Below are 23,876 nucleotides of genomic sequence, written 5' to 3'. Positions count from 1 at the left end.
TCGTCTCGATTTTATTTTATGTGATACCTTTTGATTGAACCCTCCATTAAAAAAAGAATATTTTTTTTTTTGCTTTTTTTTTTTACCCTCCCTAGGAGCTCCCACCTCTTTTGCTCCCTTGGTGACTTGAACTCGCAACCTTCGGGTTGAAAGTGAGGGATGCTTACCATCCGAGCAACTTCCTCTCGTCAAAATAATAATAATAATAATAATATTGGTGCTACGACATGTGGTTTCAAATTTGTTATAATGATGTTTCTGCAACTATAACAACATGTCTAGTATCGTTAAAGGTACAAATCGAAAAATTGAAATATTAAATTATAATTAAATAATTTTTTTATCTAAAATAAAACTAATTAAAGAAAAGAGTCACATATGAAATGTAACTTCTTTACACCAATCATAGACTCTACAGTTACACCAAGTTTAATTAATATTTTAGTATATCTCAAAAACTTAACAAATTAAGGGGGTACTAATTAGTGGAGAATAAATGTTGGATGATTAATTAAAATATAAAAAGAAGTTAGGAGATTGATTCATAAATAAGAAACAATTAAATAGGTAAATTATGCATGCAGAATGAATAATATAAACACGTACGTGCATGACAAGTTCAATCCTTTAATTTTCCTTTTTGCATATGCGACTACTTTAATTTCTTTTCTCTATAGACTATAGTTTTCACTTTTTATCATTCAAAGGTTCGAACCAAAAGAGAAATGAAAAGTTCCAAACTTTGACTGACCTCCCACATCTTTTTGTCCATATATCACCACAATAAAATAAAATAGATTTTTTAGCGGTAATAAAAAATATTTTAGTTCCTATATTATGTTTTGTTGCAAAAATATTTAACAATAATTGAATTATTATTATTATTATATTTAGAGTCGCTAAAATTTAGACTGTCATTATATAAAATATTGGTTAGAAATATCATATTTATTATTATCGCTAAATAATTATTGCAAAATTCTTTATTTGTTGTATTATATATCTCTACTTTCTTGCTTCTACAGAGAGCTGCTAAAATTAAAAACATAGTATGAGATTAGTTTTTTCAAGTTATTAGATTGTAAAGGGAAAAAAAAAGTTCTTGCAAACGATGGAAATGTGTTAAACGCTTGCATTTGTTTATTTTTATTAGTGACAATTACTAATTGAAAGATAATCACTTAGAAGCTGATTTTTCAATTTTTATCAATATTATGCATCTAAAAGAGATCGAGTTTATTCACTCTTTATCACATCAAGCTGCCAAGTTTAGGAAGGTAATCAAAACCTACAATAATAATGCAGGTATACATTGAATAGAACATGTCGAGTTCAGGGAATCCCGATTGTAGACAGTGAAATTTTATTGATAAATTCATACTAAATTTGGATTAAATCTTAAATTTATGATACGTTGACCAAATTAATTTACTGGTTAATAAAGTCGGATTAATATTTAAATCAAAATTATATGACTTAAATCAAGTCCAAATTACATTTGGGTCAGTCCATTAAGTTGACAAGATGAGCCCAACTTATGTTCTTCAGGCCCAGGCCTCAAAATTGCTCGGACCAAAATTAATACCCCTAAAGCCCTAGCTCAAGCTTAGATAAAGAGGTCTTCATAAGACCAACATATAGACACATACATACACATAGAAATACATAAAGCATCCTTGCTCTTTGGTGGTGATCTGCAAGTCTTCCGCATACAAAGAAGTCTTCGCTCCAAGTGTTGAGCCACAAGTATTCCATCAAATCAAGAACATCCGTGAAGAGAAGAATCAGGGGATTATATCTTTTTCTTAATGATTTTATAAAGATTAGTTTGCTTGCTATTTTCCTTTTTTGTTTGCTGTATTTCAGGAATTGAAACTTTAGATGCTTACACCGAAATATTCTGCTTTAATGAATTGGAACAACCACCTAGATAAGAAGCAGAACAACCATAGTCGTCCTCCAGAACAAAACTAGAGAGCACTTTTCATGTGTGTACTATCTAACCAGATTAAACAAGATGCAAAAAGAATAGCACAAAGTTTTTGTGCTATGGCGCCGCAGAGGCTACTACTCAAAAGCTATAAGAATGACAAGTTGAAAAATCAAATGAGACTACAACATTTTGCCAAATGGTCTTAATTCCCTAGGCATGCCATCAAAATTCCCAGAATTCACATCAGATTGAAGTAATGGTCTCTTCCCAACTTTCCAGTGTATGCCTTCTGCCAAGTGCTCCTTGGTTGGTGTCAGCATTACAAAGTTTGGATCAGCCCTTTGATAGCTGCAATTTCAAAGATATCGAGAACTAAGAAATCTTTTCAAGAAGTTCCTATGATATCTACTGGACACGTTACACTTGGTAATGATTCCTGCCTCTCCATTAAAGGAAATTGTCAGCCAGCTTTTGCTAGCTTGCTGGCAGTACAATTGGTGATATCTACTAATTGTGAAAATATATATGGACTCAATATACAACTGAAGGATAACCAACCTTCCTTCTCTAATGTTGTCAACACGAATGCCAAATCCAAAGGCTGTTGCTCCTTTTGCCCGATCTCTAGTAGCTGTCAACCAACATAAAGTGATTATCAGATATCATCAGCCACTGAGGCTCAGCACTTCTGATCTATACTTCTTAATATGAGAAGGGCAGACACCAGTTGGCATGAAAATCCAACAGTTAAATTATTCTTTCACGATATCGTTTTAGCACATATTGTGATACAGTTAGTGTTCAGGGGCGGGATAAACTAAAAATTACAACAGTAAAACAAATACACTCTTTGATTATGTTATATGTGTAGCATAAATCATTATTACCTGAAACATTGAAAGTGAAGGAAGGTTTCCACCATGACTTAAACGCCAAAGCTACAGATGAGCTTAGAGGCCCCACCTTTCCCTGTGGAAGTAACATTTGCAGTTATTACCCCTGGTTTTGGTTAGTACGCAAAAGAGAAAATCCAGAAGGTGATTACCTTGACCAAAAAGTTTTTATTAGCTTGCCAAGATGCAGCAACTTGAAAAGTGGAATCGTGGATGCTGCTGGCCGGAGCTTTCTCATCATTTACACTGCCACAAAAGTTTACAACCAAGTCAGATCCTACTCTACTCTGGCCAGCCTAGAGCTTGCTACACTATCTCAGAATACCTTGTCTGCAACTCAAACCCGAAATCTATATAGTTAGTAATTCCAACTACTTCGTCTTCTTCTAATGGATTTTTCACCTGATATTACATAAATTACTTGTATTAGTACTACCATTAATGAATCACAGAAAACTTCTAGAATAATGTCAAAAGCCGTAAATCAAAATAAGCAAGCACACATTGTTCTGTTTCTGTTTTCAAATTAATGTTCATCAAAACCAGGAGATCTCAAATTAAAGCTTTTTACATTAATAAGAACTTTTATCGCCTCTGTATTTTTCGGAAAACTAACAGCGAAACCACCTTTCTAATCTGATTAGTGGTAAGCCCTCTATGATTTTCCTGTGTACTTCTTTTACTTTCCAGATTGTCTGTTGCACACCACTCCTGAAGAATTGGACTATACATACTTTCCGCACTGGCAAGAGATAATTCAATACATGAGGTCTCAATTAAACCAAGGAATAGTTAAAATTACAGAAATGTTCTATTATACAGACGTTAATACAACTTCAAATCCATGGAAACCATTGATGCATATTTCCTCTTTGACAAATCAGCAGAAAAGAAAAACTTGCCAAGACCCAGAGAACACATTGTATGTACTAAATAGGCGTAAAAACAGATTAACTATAACAAATATCTAAATCCAAGATAAAAGGAGGAGTTAGTGGCATATTATGCAACATAATTCTTGGGGACCCGTTCAGCAAAATTGCACTTTTATCATCACATGCCGCTGATTAAAATAGACAATACTTCCAAAATAAATTGAACTTGATGCAAATCCAAATTGCATTTAAAAACAATGATGCTAAACATCCTGAATGACATTTCCTTAAGGAAGAGAAGCATACCCGTCTTTGAACCACCACATGTTGATAGAATGAAGCAATAAACTGCAGAAAAAATTATTTAATATAAGAAGTATACCCCAGGTACAAATTACAAAATACGCAATTGAAAACAATAGTCAGTGCATAACCAACTAGTATCTAGCCAATAAAACTTCATAAAATATTCTCCTGATCCAACCAGAAATGGGTCTAGAATTAGGCCCAAAAGTCTATAGCAACAAATGAGAACAAGGGTTTTGCGGTAGTGCAGAAAATTATCACAAAAGAGATCTTAGCAAACCACTGAAATAAGGAAATGCAACAAACCTGTGAACTTTTCGCAAGCTCAAGGCCAAAATTGAAGGATGGGCTCAAAGGGCTGCCTGATCCCACTCCGTAGCCAATAGCACAGCTCCAATTTTCTAAGTTCTTAAACTTTTGGTCATTTTTGCTTCCAACTATCAATAGTAAACAGAACCAATAAAAATACTGTCCCATATGAATTTTGAGTTGTTCTCTCTCTCTCTCACTCACTATGCATGCATGCATCATTGGGTTAAGAAGCAATTAATGAACTGTAAAGGAACATTTTCTCTTAGATACCCAAGCTTTTACCCTATAAAACATCGAAATAAGCTTAAAGCACTTCCACCATGTGAAGTGGCCATGCATGTTCACAGCAAATGGATTCCTTGCACAGGATTAGAGACATGTATTACACATCTTATTTTATTGGAAGACAAAGGTCAGATATGTGACGCATAAATGGGAAGAATAGGACATCTTATTTTGTTGAATTTATCAGCACAAAATCATTTTTTCCAATCAGGGGTATATCTTGTTTACTAGTGACTAAATAATGAATATCTCTTTACCAAGGAAACTAAGTCAGTGGTAGAGTCCAAGAAAATTACACTGTGATTCATACTGCACCCCGGTGGTTAACCTTCCCATCTTGCTCACCAGCCATGCACTTTTGGGAACATCATCTCCCACTGCACCAACATTCATTAGTCCACTTATGAATTAAACAAGAAACAGCAAAAGATTATTCCACTCACAGCTGATAAAAAGGAATGTCCAGACCAGAAAACTTAGGAAAAGCAAGTTCATGTAAGCAACAACAGGTCCCATTATGTATGAACATAAAACTTAGTAACTTAATCATTGCATGTCACATACAAGCGAAAGGCATAAGAGTAGCTCCAACCGAGAGATTTGATGAGCCATATCTCAAACCCATGACTCCATAATCTTGTGAAGATACTCTGGACATTCAAAATGATCATATATCAGTCAATACATGTTCACAAGTCTAGACAAACAAATCTGACATCCCGGTCTATAACAGAATCAAACCAACCTATTCTTTAAAAGCACTGGGAAAATGCCAAAAGCTCCAAACCCGAATTTAGGGTAGAATGCACATGATCTCATCAGCAGTGTCCTAGAAAAGAAGCAAATGGAAGAACAATGGTACTGTTGTTTTTCAATCTAAAGAAAGAAGAAACTTCTTATGGAAGTGATTCAGACTTACGGATCATCATTTGATACGAAAAGATCGACAAATGTATGTGGATCCTCAACATCACTGGAACACAATTTGGACTTTCAGAGATAATCAAGAAGTTTACCATGTGCAAAAAATCACATCACAAAGATAATAAATCTTCAAGAAGCCAAAATAAAATTAAAGCAAAAGACAAGAATACCTTTGCCACCGAAATTGGGCATTTCCTACAATTTTCTCCTCAGGCTTGTGATCAAGCGGGCCTCCAACCTAAGAAGGCTAAGGAAAAACTTTGTTTCTTGTCAAGTTAACCCGTCATGAGGCAAGGAAAATGTTAAAGCTATACCAATATACTGTCCATAGACAACTTGATGGAACACACACAGGACAAGGCGTAATGTAATCTTTTACAAGAGAAGATACAGTTGACGAAGTTGAGAACTATTATTGTGAAAACACATAAACTACTGAGGAAGGTGAATTTTGCACACTAGTACCTTGACAATCTGCGGAGGATGAAGACTGCATGTCTGGCACATCTACAACTTCAGCTTGACCAATTTAACATATATACATATATTACCGAAGAACCTTAAAAACATATAATTATGCTAAGTTCAAAACATTAATGTCACAAAGGAATAATGGATATTATGGTACTCCACAGCCACTGACTTAAAAATGTTAAATATGTCTCTCTGTAGACAATCGAAATCGCAAAGCCACATATTTCAAATTGACCAGCAACAAAACCTTTCCAAGTAGAAGCAGTTCTTGCCTCTTAATAGTGAATTATGGTGTGAAAAATTTCCCAACATTTTCCAGACCAAAGCCCACAAGCACATTGCCAAATTTGAAATGCCACATATTTCAAATTGACCAGCAACAAAACCTTTCCAAGTAGAAGCAGTTCTTGCCTCTTAATAGTGAATTATGGTGTGAAAAATTTCCCAACATTTTCCAGACCAAAGCCCACAAGCACATTGCCAAAATAAAAAGAATTGAAAAGACTGAGAGCTGGAGGGATATAACTCATACTAGCTACTAATATAACCAAATTCATAAGACTATAGATGGATACAGTTGCAATCAAATCAACGTGTGGATCATCAATTGGCTTAAGCATAATTCTGGTGCTAAAATGCCTAGCTTCCTCGAAATAATCCTCAAAAAGGCATCTCAATGCCAGTTTCCCAAACAACATGTTATATGATGATTCCAGCATCCTACACCGCACAAAGACCATATTATATAACTAAATCTTGTACGAAGAGGCAAAATTTGGTTCGATTTCCCAAATTGAAGCTAGCATTCACATGGAAATTATTAGTTCACTATCTAAACTTAAACTTAATTAATGTTGGTGAGGGTGAAGGTGAGGATTCGATTTCCCAGCAAATTGTAAGGAACATATCAAACAAAATAAATAGTGATAATTGAGAATAGAGGTTAGAATAACCTTGTACGGGCGGCGAGAGGAGGAAAATCGAAGAGCGGCGGAACTAAGACCATAGGCGGTGGAGGTTCTACGGCGGCCGACCACAAGTTCCCCATCTCTCACTCTTTTTTCACACTTGCTATGCAAATTACAGTGAAGTGAACACCGGAAATTACCCAAGTAGGGAAGAAGCAAAAAAAAAGGCGGTTAGGGAAATTCCGAAATCTCAGAATCTTTGGCCGGGAGTTCCTCTTCTTACAGCGACTGTTTCAGCTTTCAAATGGACGCCGATTCAGTGACGTGGCATATGAAATTAACTACCACGTCCTAAATCTTCATTTTCAAATTATAATACAGTTCAATGCACTGTGTCCCAACAATCTTTTTTAGCCTATTTTATAAAGTAATGTATACTTTTTATATTATAAATATAATTTGCTAAAATAATTTTTTAACCCCTTTCTTATGAAATTATGCTAAAATAATTTCTATAAAGGTACAACGAGTAGAATAATAGAAAATTACGATTTCACAAGTTATATTGTGTTGGTCCATTTTTATACAAACTGCCTTCACAAGTAATTATCATATACTAAGAAAATAATTGCCTTGTTCTTAATGTGTGGGCCGTAATTTTGCTCATTTAGCTTGGACGCACGAATATTGAAAAGAGTTTAAGGCTTGGATGCACGAATAATAAAAAGAGTTTAGGTTAATAGAGTGGGGGAATGGGAGGTAGTAAGCAAGACAACTACATTTTGACTTTTTTCTTAATAAAATGAGTTTCGGTGTATGAGGTCGATGGGTAATAGAACTCCAATCCTATATTATTTTTTAAGGCTTTGTTGAATTTGAAATAACAGCCCTTGGCTCTTCCTCCGTCAGCTAGAGCTTGACTACTGTAACGTCTAGTGAATTGATTCCTCCTAAGACTGGCCAGCCCTATGCAGTATTATTGTTCACCACTTTTTTTACCCAACAATAAGCACATGACAAAAGGAAAATCATCACTATGACCACACTTTCTGAACTAGTAGTAAAACAAATTAGTTGCTCCAATATTATTTATTCCAATTCCCTCTGCAGAACAGAGTCATTATTACAACAACATACCCAAATGGGTAGAACGTACGTAAACATTACCTATAACTGAGTAAAGGATCAAAATTGTCCCTTATCTTTGAGATAAGAATCAAATTAATCCTTGTCTTTTAACATGGAGCACTAATAGTCCTTCATGTTTCAAGAATTGGTACATTTTTAGTACCCTTCCAAATAACCGTCAAACATTCAAACGGTATTTTTTTTTTTGCACGTGAGAAAGACGACCATTGCTTACCAATTCTTTTCCTTCTTCTCCCTCAAACAGTATTCATCTATTCCTAAGAATGGACTATGAGGCCAAAAAATCACTGCCCACTGGAACAATTGCTCAGCAGCTTGTGTGCAAGAAACTTGTTTGCAGATGAACACCAACCAACATGTGTAGTATCCTCCCAATTAAATTTAATTGGGTATTCTAGTTATCAGTATGTTATCAATAATCAGAGGACACCCAATGATCTCAGATTTTTATATTCTTTTCTCGAATTTAAACAATCTATCACATAGGACATTGAAGAAGACTCAATGATGATAAAAAGTATTTTACATTCATACAAAAAAAAGAATTTTACTTGTCGGAGACTTCCATTGAAGGGAAATAAACAAAAATTAAAAATAAAAATAAAATATTCTTCAAAAACAACAAGATGCAACTCTCTTTATTTTGATTTCGTTTGTCTGATAGAAAAATGATAGTCATGAACATAGGAATGGATGGGTACTATTTGAGGAGAAGATTTGGTTAGCAATGGTGGAAACAGAGACAGCCTTTCTCACGTGCAAAAGAAACTTCCGTTTAAATATTAAACGATTATTTGGAAGGGTACTAAAAATGTACCAATTCTTGAAACATGGAGGACTATTAGTGCTCCATGTTAAAATACAAGGATTACTTTGATTCTTATCTCAAAGATAAGGGACAATTTTGGTCTTTTTCTCCCTATAACTCATAAAGATAAAGAGGTTAATTCTTCCTCGTCACAAATACAACGAACATAGTCGTTATTACAAAGACAATTTCACCACTTGTCTTCTACCATAAAATGGGAGAATCCACCCTCTATTTTATTTAGACATTTTTTGAACTATATAGACGAATACAATACGAAGAAAAAGAAAGAGCAAGAGGTGTCACTATTCTCCCACTAGAAAGATGGTAGTTGAATTCAGATAGAACAAGGATGAGAAAGGCCAAAGTGAAGTCCCCATAGCTTAAATTCTCCTTTAATGAAATCATAGTAACCTCCCTTCAATGCCAATGTTTTATTCACCAAACCATCTCTCACAAATGGATAGGTCAGCAAGTTGGCTAGTGATACATTCACAGCTTCCTGCAGTTTATTCATTTCCATTATTTCTAGTATACATATCTAATCAATAAAGTAGTAGCTAGTACTAGTTGACTTCAGTGACGAAGCCAGGAATAAATTTTACACATGACGTTACACTATTAGATCAAAACATTATTTTACCTTCTCACAGTATTTGCACTGTTCTTCAAAACTTATATTTGGATGCTCAGCTAGCACCTTGGCCTTGGCAGGTAATCCAATTTTCACCCAATTCTCAATAAATTCACTGCAATATCATCACATATACCGTATATTAATTTCTTCAATTAGTCATGTTGTATTGTCGATCAGATCAGTGTATATAACTTAAATAACGATACATACGTTGATTCAGAACCATCTTGTGGAAGACTCATGAGAGCCTTGATACCTCCACAGGTACTGTGACCAATGACTAGAATATTTTCTACCTTCAGATGGAGAACAGCGTATTCAATGGCAACTCCAGTTCCTGAGTACCTAAGCTGTTACAATGCCAAATCCAATATAAATTAATTAAAATTAGGTAAATAATTAACCAAATTAATTATTATAGGGAATTAATTATGTATAATGACCTTGTCATAAGGAGGGACCATGTTGGCTATGTTTCGAACCATAAAAGCCTCACCGGGCTGAAAGTTGAGGACAATGGATGGGCTCACTCGTGAATCCGAGCATGCAAACACCAAAAACTGTATAGTTTGTTCGTTATGTAAAACACTCAAACGATAAAATTGAAATAACATTATTAATATATTCTTGAATATTTAAAATATCACTTATTTTCAAACGGAAGGAAGGAGTAATAAGATCTTGTACCTTGGGTTCCTGGCCTTTTTTGAGTTTGTCAAACAGTTCTGGATTTTTGCTGATACACGTAACAAAATATTATTATTAGGCACTCGTCATTTCAAGTCGTTTTTTTTTCTTTTTCTTTTGTTTAATTTCAATGTTTTTGTTGCTGCACTTGTGTGTATCACTTTTTCTGATTATTTAAAAAAAAAAATGAGAGAAAGGACAAAATTATTATGATTTATAAATATGAAAAAAGAAAACCTTACTCATATATCTCTGTTTTGAAATAATTAAAGCCACACTTGATCCTGTGAACCGGGTCGAACGGTTTGCTGCTTGTTTGTAACTCAGCTGTGATTTCATCGATTCTTTCTGCTACAACTGGTCCCAGCTCTCCCTTTTCACTGTAGTGCCATGATTTCCAAATTAACATATATTATTGATCGATCGATGCACACAATTTAAACTCATAGATCATTTTCTTCTCCATAAATCTAATTCAGAAATTCAAATTATAAACATATATGGCATACGTTCGAAAATACCTTATCTACATAAATATGGTAATGTGTATTTTTTACCCGATTCATATTACTTGACCCCATTAAAAAAATAGTTATTTCTATTTATTTGTCTAATTTATGAAATCAAAGAGAAATTTATTACTATATTTTTCTCTTTATATACCCTTAGTATTAATTAGAGCTGTCAAAACGGGTCAGTCCAGCCGTACCCCGCCCAAGCCTCGCAGGCCAAAGAATTTGATGGACTGGGGCGGGCCGACCCTTCATTTCAAAGGACTGTAAAATGATCAACGCTGCCCAACCCCAGAAGGGTCAAGGGCTGGGGCGGGCCGATCCTCTTTTTTTTTTTAATGTCAAATCAATGTCACAAACAGTAACATTGTTTCAATGATTCTAAAAAAAAACTAGCAATAAATATTTAAAGAAAAAATAATAATCTCTTAAGTAAATAATATCTGAAAAACAAACTGGTAAACTAAAGAACACTTCTGACTAAAACTTTGATTAGCAATACATAATTACTTAAAGTATTTTGTTAAATGAAATCAAGAAACAAATTAATTGTTCAAGCCATAAAACATTCTATCATATATAATATAAATAGTGTTTATTATTCAAGTCTTATATTCAAAACTAAATAATAAAGAAATTCATGAGGTAAGCTCCTTAGAAAAACTCCACAAACACTTATTTAGGTTTTCTAGTTTTTTATTTTTATTTTTTTAATATTTATTTTAATTAAAATTAAATAATTTGGCCCATGCGCCGACCCCGGCCCGGCCCCGATCAAGCCTCAAGGGCTAAGGGCCTAAAAGGGTTGGACTTATAAGCCCCTGTTTTAAACGGGTTTGTAAAATTCTATCTCAACCCTATCCCAATAACGGGTTGAGTCGGGCCGCCCCATGGGCTAAGCCTTTTTTGACGGCTCTAGTATTAATTAATAGTTAGGTAAGATAGTAGAGTAGTTGTTTGTCCAATTTAGAGGTCTAGATCATCATTAATAAAATTAATTTAGTAAAATACACATTTAATTAGTTGAATTCTTTTTTTGGAAATGTAATTTTAAAAAGTAATTCCATGATTTCATGTAATGCTTTAGATACGAATCATACGATAGATGGTCCAAACCTGAGAAGGTTCTGGAGGGAAACAATGGCCTCCTCGTAAGATTTGTTTGTCATGTCTTCTTTCTGCAATTCCCCATTATTTTTCATCAGAATTAATTAGCAAATATTCATAAAAAAAATAGTTTAATACGTGAGGGGACTTATCGAGACATAATATAATTCAAAATAATTAGATCGATGTTTGCTTTCTATAGTTTAAGCATTTTTTAGATGTGATATATATATATATATATATATAGAGAGAGAGAGAGAGAGAGAGAGAGAGAGAAAGAGAGAGAGAGGTGGAGCTAGGTGGGGGTCATGGGTTCGCACGAACCCATTAACTTTTTCGTAGACCCTATATTTGTATTAAAAAATTAAATAAATATATGTATATTTTGAATTATATTATGTCTGGATAAGTCCCCTCACGTACTTATCTCTGTTGAGGTTTTATTTTAATTATATTATTAATAAAAAAAAAATTAAAAAAAAACTCCAAACAAAATTGATTTAGAACCCTCAAACTCCTAACCTGGGCTCTGCCTCTCTCTATATATAATTGTTTGATAATCATTAATCCATGCATGGAATAAATAACCTTGTACTAATTATTAGGTGAGTTTTACTGTTTTCATTAATCTAGCCATGTCATTAATTATAACACGGTAAAAGGGTGAAATTAAAGAGAAAAAGTCATGCACGTAGGCTAGCATGAATATATATATATATAAAGAATGAACGACTTGGCTAGATTATTAATAAAAGAAAACATTAAACGAATTTAAGTAATATTATATACACCTGTATATATAGATTCAACATTTAATAATTTTGTACAAAACTTACCCTCAAAACAAAAAGACGGTAAGCTCTAGTCATGACTACTATATATAACCAAAGACCTTTTCTCTTGATAATCAATAAGAAATTTGTGTTATGAAACATGATGGGTGCGTTTGGTATGAAGGAAAACATTTTTCTCCAATTTTCTCATGTTTGGTTGGATTAAATGTTTTGGAAAATGTTTTTCAAATCAACTCATTTTCCTCAAATTTAAGGAAAATGACTTCCCTTCAAAACTTAAGGAAAATATTTTCCAAAACTCTCTTCCAACTTCAAATTACAATTATTTTTTTGTTAAAAAAATCAATTTATTTTGTCCCTACCCTCAAACCAGCCCCCCAACCACCCCCTCCCCCAAAAAAATAAAAATAAAATTTAAAGCTTATTTTTTAAATTCAATTTTTTTACCCACCCTCACCCCTACCCCCACCCCCTACCACCACCCCCTACCAAAAAAATATTTAAAGTTGTTTTTAAAAGATATTTCTAATTTCAATTTTTTATTTTTTTACCTCCACCCCCTACCCTCCCCCCATCAGCCCCCTATCACCCTCCACCCCCTTCAAAAAGAAAAAAAATCAAGTTTGTTTTTCAAAAATATTTTCAACTTTAAATTTTTATTTTTTCATCCCGATCCTCAATCACCCACCCTCCCTCCCTGGCCACCCCCCCCACCCCCAAAAAAAATTGAGTTTGTTTTTAAAAAAATATTTTCAACTTCAAAATTTTATTTTTTCACCCCTACATTCGACCCCCCCCCCCAACTCTCCTACCAGCCGCCCCACCCCCCCACCCCCCAAAAAAATTTAAGCTTGTTTTTAAAAAATATTTTCAACTTCAAAATTTCATTTTTTCACCCCTACCCTCGACCCCCCCCCCACCCATCCCTACCCAGCCCCACCACCCACCCCCTACCAGCTCCCCCCACCCCCCCAAAAAAAATAATTTAAGTTTGTCTTTAAAAAATATTTTCAACTTCAAAATTTCATTTTTTTCACTCCTATCCTTGATCCCCCCACCTCTTACCCAGCCCCCTCCCCCACCCCCAAAAAAAATTTTAAGTTTGTTTTCAAAAAATATTTTCAACTTCAAAAATTCATTTTTTCACCCCTACCCTCGACCCCCGCTCCCCCACCCACCCCCTACCAGCCCCCCACCCCCAAAAAAAAATTTAAGTTTGTTTTTAAAAAATATTTTCAACTTCAAAATTTCAATTTTTCACCCCTACCCTCAACCCCCTCATCCCCCAAAAAAAAAATTAAGTTTGTTTTTAAAAAATATTTTCAATTTCAAAAATTATTTTCTACTTTAGTAAAAATAAAAGATATTTCTCAAAAACATTTTTCATTCATAAATCAAATACTAAAATTTTTTTCCGGAAAATATTTTTTAGTCACCAACCAAACATGAGAAAATAAGTCAAAAATCAATTTGTTTTCCAGGAAACACAGTTTCCATGGAAAACATTTTTTTCCTTCATACCAAACACACCCGATTTTTCCATTCATTTTCCACCAAATCAGTTCAGTGGAAAAATGCATGATGAAAACTACTTAATTTTCATTGAAATATTGACCCTAATTTTTTCGTTTGAAAACACTAGTATTTTCCTTTCTCATGATTCAATCAAAATATTTGTGAGAATAACTAAATTTTATTGGAAAAATAGTGATTGTTTTAGTAGTGAGTTGTCTATAATTTCAATTACATACTAGAAGTATATTTCATGAATTACAAACTAGCTCAATGTGATATATAGCTGGTTGTTATACATATATATGACAGCTAGTTTATATATATATATATATTACACAGAAAAAAAGAAGCTGATGATTTAAGAAAAAAGAGAGTATACCAAAAGTTGGTGAATTAAGAAAATACTGAAGAGTTGCTAAGTCTTTCAAAAGCAGATGGAAAAGAAATTAATTTGGATTTGTTTGGAGAAATTTGGGTTTCTTTAGCCTTCTATTTATACTACTACTCGATTAGCTAGTATAGCTAGTCATAATTAGCTAATAATGAGTTATCATATTTAATTATGTATCATGTTGTTAGTACGTTAAATATATAATATATATGTATATATTAATATATTATTATATACTCCAAATAATGACAATAGTGTTGAAAATGATTTAAGGGTAATAATTCAATGTATTGAGTTGCTACACCTAGCTAGAACTTTGATCCTTATTTGTTTGTTTATGTGTAGAGTGAAAAGATTGAAGAACCACCTTTTCGTGTGGTATAGTGGATGGAGCTGCTCTTTTTTTAATTCAAATCTCGGATTTAAGTTATGAATATGCAAAAAACCCTTGGTAGGAAACGCTTTCCAACAAATAGGGGCCTACGCAACGCAAATTCAAAATAGTCAGACTTCAATGTGGGTATCAAAAAGGGGTTAGAAATAAAATAAAAAAATCGAAGCTTCCAGCAATCATAATTGACCTTAAAAACAAGTGGAACATTTAATTAATATTAACTGATTATATTATTTATATTTATACAGTAAAATTTGAACTTGCGCTGGCCATTCCTAATTCATTTTACTTATGAAATGTGCGCTAAATCAGAGTCTCCCTAATGACCTTCGTCTAATCTAATCATCATATTTCAACTGTTAGCTAATTAATGTAAGTGAATTTAACATGTTTTGAAGAAAATATGTCAGATTTGAAAAAAAGATACTCAATTTTTTAGAAAAGCATAGTTATTAACGATCATGATTAAAGTGTGTATTAATTATGACATTCAGTTAGTTAGATTCCATTTTTCAGTTAGTTAGTGCAGTTAGTTAGTGATGTCATAGTCGGTTAGAGAGCTAATTAGTTAGTTAGATATTTTCTCTTTCTCCAGATTAGTTGATGCATAGTCACACATGTATATAAGTACTTCATTGGTGATCAATGAAAGGTGTGAGTTCTCATTTTACCAAATCACATATTTCTTCTCTGTTATTGTTTTCTCTCAGTTGCCAGTTATGGATTCCATAGTTTCAGCCATGGTTGAGTTCTCACCATCTGTGTAATTCTTAATATGGTATCAGAGCAAGGTTAGTCGATCTGTTCTTCGTCTTCTAATTAGTTGTATTGCTGTTTGAATTGTTATCTTCAATTGATACGAATTTTCGAAGTTTATGTGTTGATTCAAATCTGAGTTCGATCACAATTTTCTTTTCTGAGTTTCGATCACAGTTTTCTTTTCTTTATCTTGTCGAGTAATTCACAATAAGTTTTGTTGTGTACATCCATGGTTGTCGACGACAATGTATACACATCTGAGGGAACTAACACATCTGGAAACGACACTAATAGTGCTTTGTATGTGCATCCCTCAGATAGCCCAGGGATGATGCTTGTCCCTGCTCAATTTGATGGAATAGGATATCAATCCTGGAGAAGAGAAGTTATGCGAGCTCTATTAGTGAAAAACAAATTGGGTTTTATTGATGGGAGTTGTGAGAAACCAAATGCCAATTCACCTCAATTGCGCAAGGAAATCTCAGACAATGTAGAGTATGTGAATAATTCTGCTGAACTTTGGAAGGAGCTAGAGGATAGATACGACCAAACCAATGGGGCAAAACTCTACCAGATACAAAATGAAATCAAAGATTTCACTCGAGGAATCTTAGACATCATTGTCTACTATACGAGGATGAAGAAATTGTGGGAGGAGTTGAACACTTTGAGTGTGAAAAATCAATGTAGTTGTGTATGCGTGTGTGGTGCAAAGGATGGTATGCACAAGGCAGAGCAAGATAGACGTTTAATTCAGTTCCTTATGGGACTAAATGAAGTGTACACAGTAGTGAGAGGAAATATCCTCATGATGAATCCACTCCCTTCCATGGGACAGGCTTTCTCACTGTTAATCCAGGAGGAAAAACAAAGAGAGTTTAAGCCTATTGGTCGAATGCCCACAGATTCAATCTCTTTGAATGCAAATTCTCTTAATAACAAGAGTCAATGAGGAAGGACTTTCAGGACAAATTATCAAGGAAACAGTTATGCAAGTGGTAATAGCAATTATGCTGGTGGTAACAACAGTTTAGGAGGGAACAATTATGCAGGTGATAATAGCAGTTCAGGAGGAAATTATTACTCAGGCAATAGCAATGGTAAAAATGCTATAGTGTGTGACTATTGTAAGAGGACTGGACACAATAGGGACAAGTGTTACAAGTTGCATTGGTATCCTCAAGGCAACAATAATCAAAACTACAGGTCAGAGAGTTACAATGGTGGCCAGAGTTTCAGACAACAAAGCCCAAACTTCAAAGGAAAAAGAGTGGTGACAAATGTATATGGTGCTGCAAATGACATGATGAATACTCATGGAGAAGAACAACCACAAGGTAACAATCATCCAAATGTTAGCTTCACAAAGGAACAATATGGACAGATTATGAACATGCTGCACCATTTCCAGAATGAGAATGTGGGAGAAGATACTGGTGCTAATAATGCCTCCAGTGTTGCTGTTGGATCCATGAACTTTGCAGGTATTGTGGTTTGTTCTTCCTCTACTGATCCTTCATGCAAATGTTTTGAATCAAGTGCTAATTTGTGGATCATAGACTTAGGGGCATCAAATCATATAACCTTTAACAGAACTTTCCTAATCAACATTAGAACCCTACCTTTTCCTATACTAGTTTCACTTCCAAATGGATACAAAGTTAAGGTAACAAAATTTGGGGATGTACCAGTCACATCTAATATCACTTTACATCAAGTATTATATGTGCCTTCTTTTAAGTATAATCTAGTTTCAGTCCATTCCTTAACAACTTCTATGAAATGCATAGTCTTGTTCACTAATGCATTGTGTCTGTTGCAGGCCCCTTCAGTGAAAAGGCCTCAGGTGATTGGTAATAGCAGAGATGGACTCTACTTCTTGTGCTCAAGATGCCTGAAGACTTATAATAGAGTCAATACAAGTCAAATATGTTGTTGTTTTCCTAATAATAGTCTTTTTTCTGGTTCTAGTAAAAATAAAACATACAATTCTTCTACTGTCAAACCTTGTCTTACAAATCAATGTAAAATACCTACTTCTAATGCAGATCAATCTCATAGTGTTCACAACTTTGTTCCTCTTGTTTGTACTTCTACTTCCAATAATATTGATGTCTTGTTTGATCATAATTCTTGTAACAATTCTGGAGATAATGTAGACTTGTTGTGGCACAATAGACTTGGCCATGTACCTTTTGTGAAAATGAAAAGTATCACTGCATTACCAGCCACCTTTTCTTCCAAACAACCTTTTCCTGCAACATTTGTCCAATGGCAAGACATGAGAGATTACCTTTTAGTCACAGTACCAGCCAAACCAAATCCATTTTTGAACTACTCCACATTGACTTATGGGGACCATATCACGTATCCACATATGACAACTACAAGTATTTCATTACATTAGTAGATGACTACAACAGGTCAACTTGGACACATTTTTTAAGTACCAAAAGCAATGCCTTACAAGTTTTGAAAAATTTCATAAGTATGGTGGAAAACCAATTTAACACCACAGTAAAAAACATTAGGACAGACAATGGGCTGGAGTTTACTAGCAATGAAGCACACCAATTTCTTTTATTCAAATGGATCATTCATCAGAAAATTTGCCCGTACACACTACAACAAAACAGTTTGGTGGAAAGAAAACATAAATATTTGTTGGAAACAGCCAGAGCCTTTTTGTTTCAATCTAAACTACCAATAAGGTATTATGGAGAATGTGTTCTGACAGCTACCCATCTCATCAATAGGCTTCCCTCAAGCCATCTGAAAAATAAGTGCCCCTATAAACTGTTGCATAAAAAAAACCAAATTATAGCCAACTTAGATCCTTTGGGTGCCTTTGTTACCTCACTGTGCCAAAAGTACTTAGAAATAAATTTGAACCAAGAACCACCCCACATATTTTCCTGGGATATCTTTTTGGAACAAAGGTTACAAGGTAATGAATCTGGCTACAAAGAAGATACATGTCTCTAGGGATGTGATCTTTCATAAACATGTCTTTCCTTTTACTTTGTCAGCTGACAACAATTCTTTTCCTTCTGTTTTGAGGTCTATTCCTTCTCCTGATTATACTGAATTAGACTCATGTGATAACTGTGTAAGTGACTTTAACAATGTAACTGATACAATTCCCATTCATCTACCTGACCACACCATTGAGGATCCCATTGCATAACCACCTCCAGCCCTTGCCATTACATCTCCAACACCACCACAACATATCCCTTCCACAGTAATGCAAAGAAAATCCCAAAGAGAAAATAAAATTTCACAACATCTGAAAGATTACATTGTCAACATTCCTAACTTAAAATCTGTTACCATCAACACACAAAACACACAACATTATCCCAACAACCTTTCTCTTACTGCCTTATTTACCAAACATCACCATGTGTCTCCTAATGTCATTGCATCTAACAGTCAAGCTCTTGTTGAGAATGTTGTCATGATAGTAAGCCATCATCATATGAGGAAGCATCACTGAGCCCTGCATGGCAGAAAGCTATGACACAAGAATTTGAGACATTGTATGCCAATAACATTTGGGATCTTGTAAGCCTACCAGCAGACAAGTAGGCAATTGGTTGTAGATGGGTGTACAAAGTTAAACATAGAGCAGATGGAAGCATAGAAAGGTTCAAGGCAAGACTGATAGTCAAAGGATATACACAACAGGCTGGAAAAGACTATACTGAGACCTACTCACCTGTGGTTAAAATGACTACTGTAAGAACCTTAGTAGCATGTGTTGTGAAGAAAGGCTAGGGTATGTTTCAATTTGATGTTAATAATGCATTCCTTCATGGAGATCTCCATGAAAAAATGTATATGAAAGTGCCTCCAGGCCTTGAGATACCTAATCCAGGGCTGGTTTGTAAGCTAAATAAGTCACTCTATGGTCTCAAACAGGCAAGTAGGCAGTGGTATGCCAAGTTGACTGATGCATTATCATTCAGGGGTTACACACTCATATTATGATCACTCATTGTTTTACAAGAAGACAGGACCCTTGGTAGTGTTTGTTGCAGTATATGTAGATGATATTATTTTGACAGGCACAGATACAACTGAGATTGCACAACTAAAAGTGTATCTGGACAACACTTTCAAGATCAAGGATCTTGGCAGACTCCATTACTTTCTGGGCTTAAAGATACTTGACACAACAGAGGGGGTTCTTATTTCACAAAGAAAGTTTGTTTTGGACTTGCTCAGAGAATATGATTGCTTTAATTATGCATATCTATCTTCACCACTAGACCCTACTGTCAAACTAAGAGCCAAGGAAGGTACTTCTCTACCTGATCCACCTTCTATAGGAAGTTGATAGGCAAGTTGAACTTTCTCACTAATACTAGACTGGACATAGCCTTCAGTGTTCAACAATTGAGTCAATTCATGCGAGATCCTAGAGCTCCCCATCTACAAGCATCTTATCACCTTCTTATATACCTAAAAAAAAATCCTACTTTGGGGGTACACTTATCTAAGGACCCTGACTGCACAATTCAAGCATTTTATGACTCAGATTGGGCATTCTGTCCAGACTCAAGGAGATCAGTTAGTGGCTATCTAGTATTACTTGGGAATAGCCCCATCAGCTAGAAGGCCAAGAAATAAGAGAATGCCTCCCTATCGTTAGTTGAAGCAAAGTATAGATCACTCAGAAAGGTTGTAGGAGAGTTGACTTGGCTTCACATGTTGCTTACTGAATTGACTGTTCCCATCTCTTCTCATATTGTTGTTTACTGTGACAGTCAATCGGCTATATACATTGCTCGTAATCCTGTGTTCCATCAGAGAACTAAACACATTGAAGTGAATTGTCAATTTGTGCGCAATAAGCTTCAGGAGAGGCTCATTTCTCTGCACCATGTGTCCACCTCTGACCAACTTGCTGACATTCTTACCAAGGCTCTCACTGGTGTCAAACATTCAGCCATTTTACACAAGTTGGCCATGAAATCATCACCTCCAACTTGAGGAGGGGTATTAACGATCATGATTAAAGTGTGTATTAATTATGACATTCAGTTAGTTAGATTCCATTTTTCAGTTAGTTAGTGATGTCATAGTCGGTTAGAGAGCTAATTAGTTAGTTAGATATTTTCTCTTTCTCCAGATTAGTTGATGCATATTCACATATGTATATAAGTACTTCATTGGTGATCAATGAAAGGTGTGAGTTCTCATTTTACCAAATCACATATTTCTTTTCTGTTATTGTTTTCTCTCAGTTGCCAGTTATGGCTTCCATAGTTTCAGCCATGGTTGAGTTCTCACCATCTGTGTAATTCTTAATAATAGTCATGTTTGTAACGTATACATACTATATTTTCACATTGTTAGTCAATTTAAATATGTATTATCAGGCTATACTGTGCCATCTTTGTCAAATTATCAATTTGTAACGTTTATCACAAAAAAAATGAGTTTATTTGACCGATTTTTTTAATTTGTATCTTGTATTGTTTTAATTTAAAGCAATGTTGTTTTGAGGTCCCCTTATGAGTACAAAAAAATACGAGTTTCTTTGTCATATACTATTGCCTAGCGGTTCGCAGTATCAATAATCTTGAGAATTTTACAAAAATATATGGTCTAATTAAAATAATTACATCTACATAGCTCATATTTAAAAAAATAAAAATAAGAATTAGTAATGAAATTTTTTTTGTAAACTAATTTCATTTATAGACAGATATCAAATAAAATTATAAGCAACGGACTAATTATAAAATTCGTCACTAATTTATTTTTTATAAGGTATAAGGACCACATCACATAGCTCGATCTCTTAATTATATCTTCTTCAATTCAATTAAATGAATTGTTAGGAGGTTTTGAGTGTTTCCTACCGCACTTTTGCAGGCTGAAAATTGTATATTTTTTATTATAATATCTCATAAGTTATGTCACATATTTTTAATGAATTTATGTCTCTAAGTTCAATTGCAAAGGACAAAAAATAAAGATTAGACTATTTGAATGACTACAATTAAATGATTTAGAGGTGTTAAATGAGTGGGTTGAGCTTAATTTAAATGAGTTAAAATGAAGTGAGTTAATAAATGGACAAGTCAATTACTTTAAGTGAGTTAATAAATGGACGGATTATTGACTTGTCCAAAAGTTATTTGGGCTGAAAATGAACTAAAATGGGGGTCATAACTCGATCCGCACAAATTTTACTTGTGTTTAAAATTCCTCATTGCTGAGCTAAGAGGAATTTTATTACAACTTCTCTTCGATCTTTTACCCATCACTATCTTATTTCACTGCATGGCCATTTGATGTTTTGTTCTCTCTCAAATAGTCAAATGTTTTCTTCCAATAATATGATATATATAAAAATCAATTTTAACATTTGACTTTATAATCAAGTATACAATTAAAAGTTCTAAACCAAACTATACTTTTCATTTTTTATTTTTTGAAAAGTTTGAATGACTTGAAAGAATTAACTTAAATGGCCGTTATCCAAACATTTAAACTAAAAATAACCAACAAACATATAATATATGTATGTATTCATTTATGATATCATCTAATCGTATAAAATGTATAATATAGACTGGCTAGTTCCGCAAGAATACCAAAAATAGTGGCTATCCCAGAAAAGATGCTCATGCGTTCTTCGGCCCACTAGCAACCCGGCCTTTTTCATCGGGTACAAAAAATATTCGTAGCTTTGTATACTAAACTAAAATGAAATTGAACAAAACAAGTAAAGGACTAATATATTAATTTTGTCACCTCTTTCCTCTTTAGAATTATAATAAGTAATTAGTAGGTGAGGATTAATATATACAATGGTGAAAATAAAAATAGTAGGATTCATATACATTTGAATCAAAATTGTTTTGGATTGAGTCGTAATTGTTGTTACTGTCACCTTTTTCCTCTTTAGAATTATAATAAGTAATTAGTAGGTGAGGATTAATATATACAATGGTGAAAATAAAAATAGTAGGATTCATATACATTTGAATCAAAATTATTTTGGATTGAGTCGTAATTGTTGTTACTGTCACCTCTTCTCTCTTTGCGTTAGTTATAATATGAGGCATCGTTTAAGTGGATTATATCGATCTTTATGGAAAATAACCTAATTATACAAATCTTTCTACTATATTTATTATTCGTATAGTTTGAAAAAATCCATATTTGTCTCACTAATTAGTAATTTCATACAAGATTTCAAGTTAGATACTCCTAAATATATGTATTTTTTGCTACCAGATACTTTCTAAAATACAAATTCATACGGAGAGAGGTGAGCGAGATAGGAGGGAGGCGAGCGAAAGAGTCTGTGTATCTTAGATACATGCAAATTACACTAGATATATGTATTTGAGATACCATATCTATTACGAAATACAAATATAAAGAGAGAGACGAAAGAGAGAAGAGAGAGCTAATCAAGATAGGAGAGATGTGAGTGACATATATATATATACTAGATGGGGAGGCCCGTGGCAAGCACGGGCCCAATAGTCAAAATATTATGCTTGTAAAAATATTAATACTAATGAATCAAGGGTGATACCTTTTGCAGAAGATGGATAATATCATATATTATATACTATTAGAAATATTTAGAATATGTACAACAGACATCAGTATGATGCCAACTTGAACGATCTGCAAATACTAACTAATGTAATACAACCAAAATAATTATCCTTACTTAGAAGAGTGATATAGCAGATGTTTCAGTTTTGATATATAAGATTAGCATGTCATTGCTTATCATATGTAGAGGATACAATTGTGCAACAAGCTAAGAAATGTCTGCTTTATAGTTTATACTTGGATCCATATGTGACTATTTAACACGTGTTTGCTCTTTAGTTCCTTATTTCTCTTCATCTTCTTTCGGGTAGCCCCATTTTGTATTCACAAAATTTTCTGGTGCTTCTCTCTCTTCTTCACTCTTTGCATGTATCATCTCTCTTCTTGTGTGCTTGAAGATTTTGGGGCGTCATACTTTCAAATGAAGTTGAGACGGTCCGCAACCCTATTGTCATTTCCTCTTAAACTATATATCTTGAATTTCACTTATTTAAAGGAAAAGTTGAACAAGAAATTTGTAAAGTAAAACCTATCCTACATGCATAATGACATAAAATGTGAAAACTTCTTCATAAAATATTATGTGTGTCAAAAATACAGATAATAACTCATTAAGGAAATGA

At 33.9% G+C, this 23,876-nt stretch overlaps 3 protein-coding genes across 3 annotated transcripts; 1 reads left to right on the top strand and 2 right to left on the bottom strand.

The window, feature by feature from the left end:
* Positions 1-1,971: 1,971 nt before the first annotated feature.
* LOC125836590 (uncharacterized) lies at positions 1,972-7,266 on the bottom strand. Its single transcript, XM_049515777.1, has 14 exons — positions 6,956-7,266; positions 6,578-6,722; positions 5,699-5,766; positions 5,524-5,577; positions 5,350-5,433; positions 5,169-5,254; positions 4,901-4,981; positions 4,314-4,444; positions 4,008-4,049; positions 3,152-3,228; positions 2,979-3,072; positions 2,821-2,902; positions 2,492-2,564; positions 1,972-2,281 (listed from the first exon to the last, which is right to left on the bottom strand). The coding sequence occupies exons 1-14, from the start codon at positions 7,048-7,050 to the stop codon at positions 2,113-2,115; spliced, it is 1,281 nt and encodes a 426-aa protein (XP_049371734.1). The 5' UTR covers positions 7,051-7,266; the 3' UTR covers positions 1,972-2,112.
* Positions 7,267-9,194: 1,928 nt separating this feature from the next.
* On the bottom strand, positions 9,195-11,931 carry LOC125836253 (carbonic anhydrase, chloroplastic-like). The gene is made up of 7 exons (XM_049515426.1): positions 11,820-11,931; positions 10,434-10,571; positions 10,192-10,240; positions 9,948-10,064; positions 9,715-9,854; positions 9,511-9,616; positions 9,195-9,369 (listed from the first exon to the last, which is right to left on the bottom strand). Exons 1-7 carry the CDS (start codon positions 11,903-11,905, stop codon positions 9,205-9,207), a joined length of 801 nt encoding a protein of 266 aa, XP_049371383.1. The 5' UTR covers positions 11,906-11,931; the 3' UTR covers positions 9,195-9,204.
* A 4,369-nt stretch (positions 11,932-16,300) lies between these two features.
* On the top strand, positions 16,301-18,850 carry LOC125836494 (uncharacterized). The gene is made up of 4 exons (XM_049515666.1): positions 16,301-16,512; positions 16,630-17,147; positions 17,486-17,509; positions 18,693-18,850. Exons 1-4 carry the CDS (start codon positions 16,301-16,303, stop codon positions 18,848-18,850), a joined length of 912 nt encoding a protein of 303 aa, XP_049371623.1.
* Positions 18,851-23,876: the final 5,026 nt, after the last annotated feature.

Source organism: Solanum verrucosum, unplaced genomic scaffold (assembly GCF_900185275.1).
Source record: "Solanum verrucosum unplaced genomic scaffold, falcon-dt-bn FXZP01000278.1, whole genome shotgun sequence".
In the NCBI taxonomy this organism is placed as follows: domain Eukaryota; kingdom Viridiplantae; phylum Streptophyta; class Magnoliopsida; order Solanales; family Solanaceae; genus Solanum; species Solanum verrucosum.
Note: the sequence above shows the minus strand (reverse complement) of the source record. Positions and strands in the feature narration are given on the sequence as shown.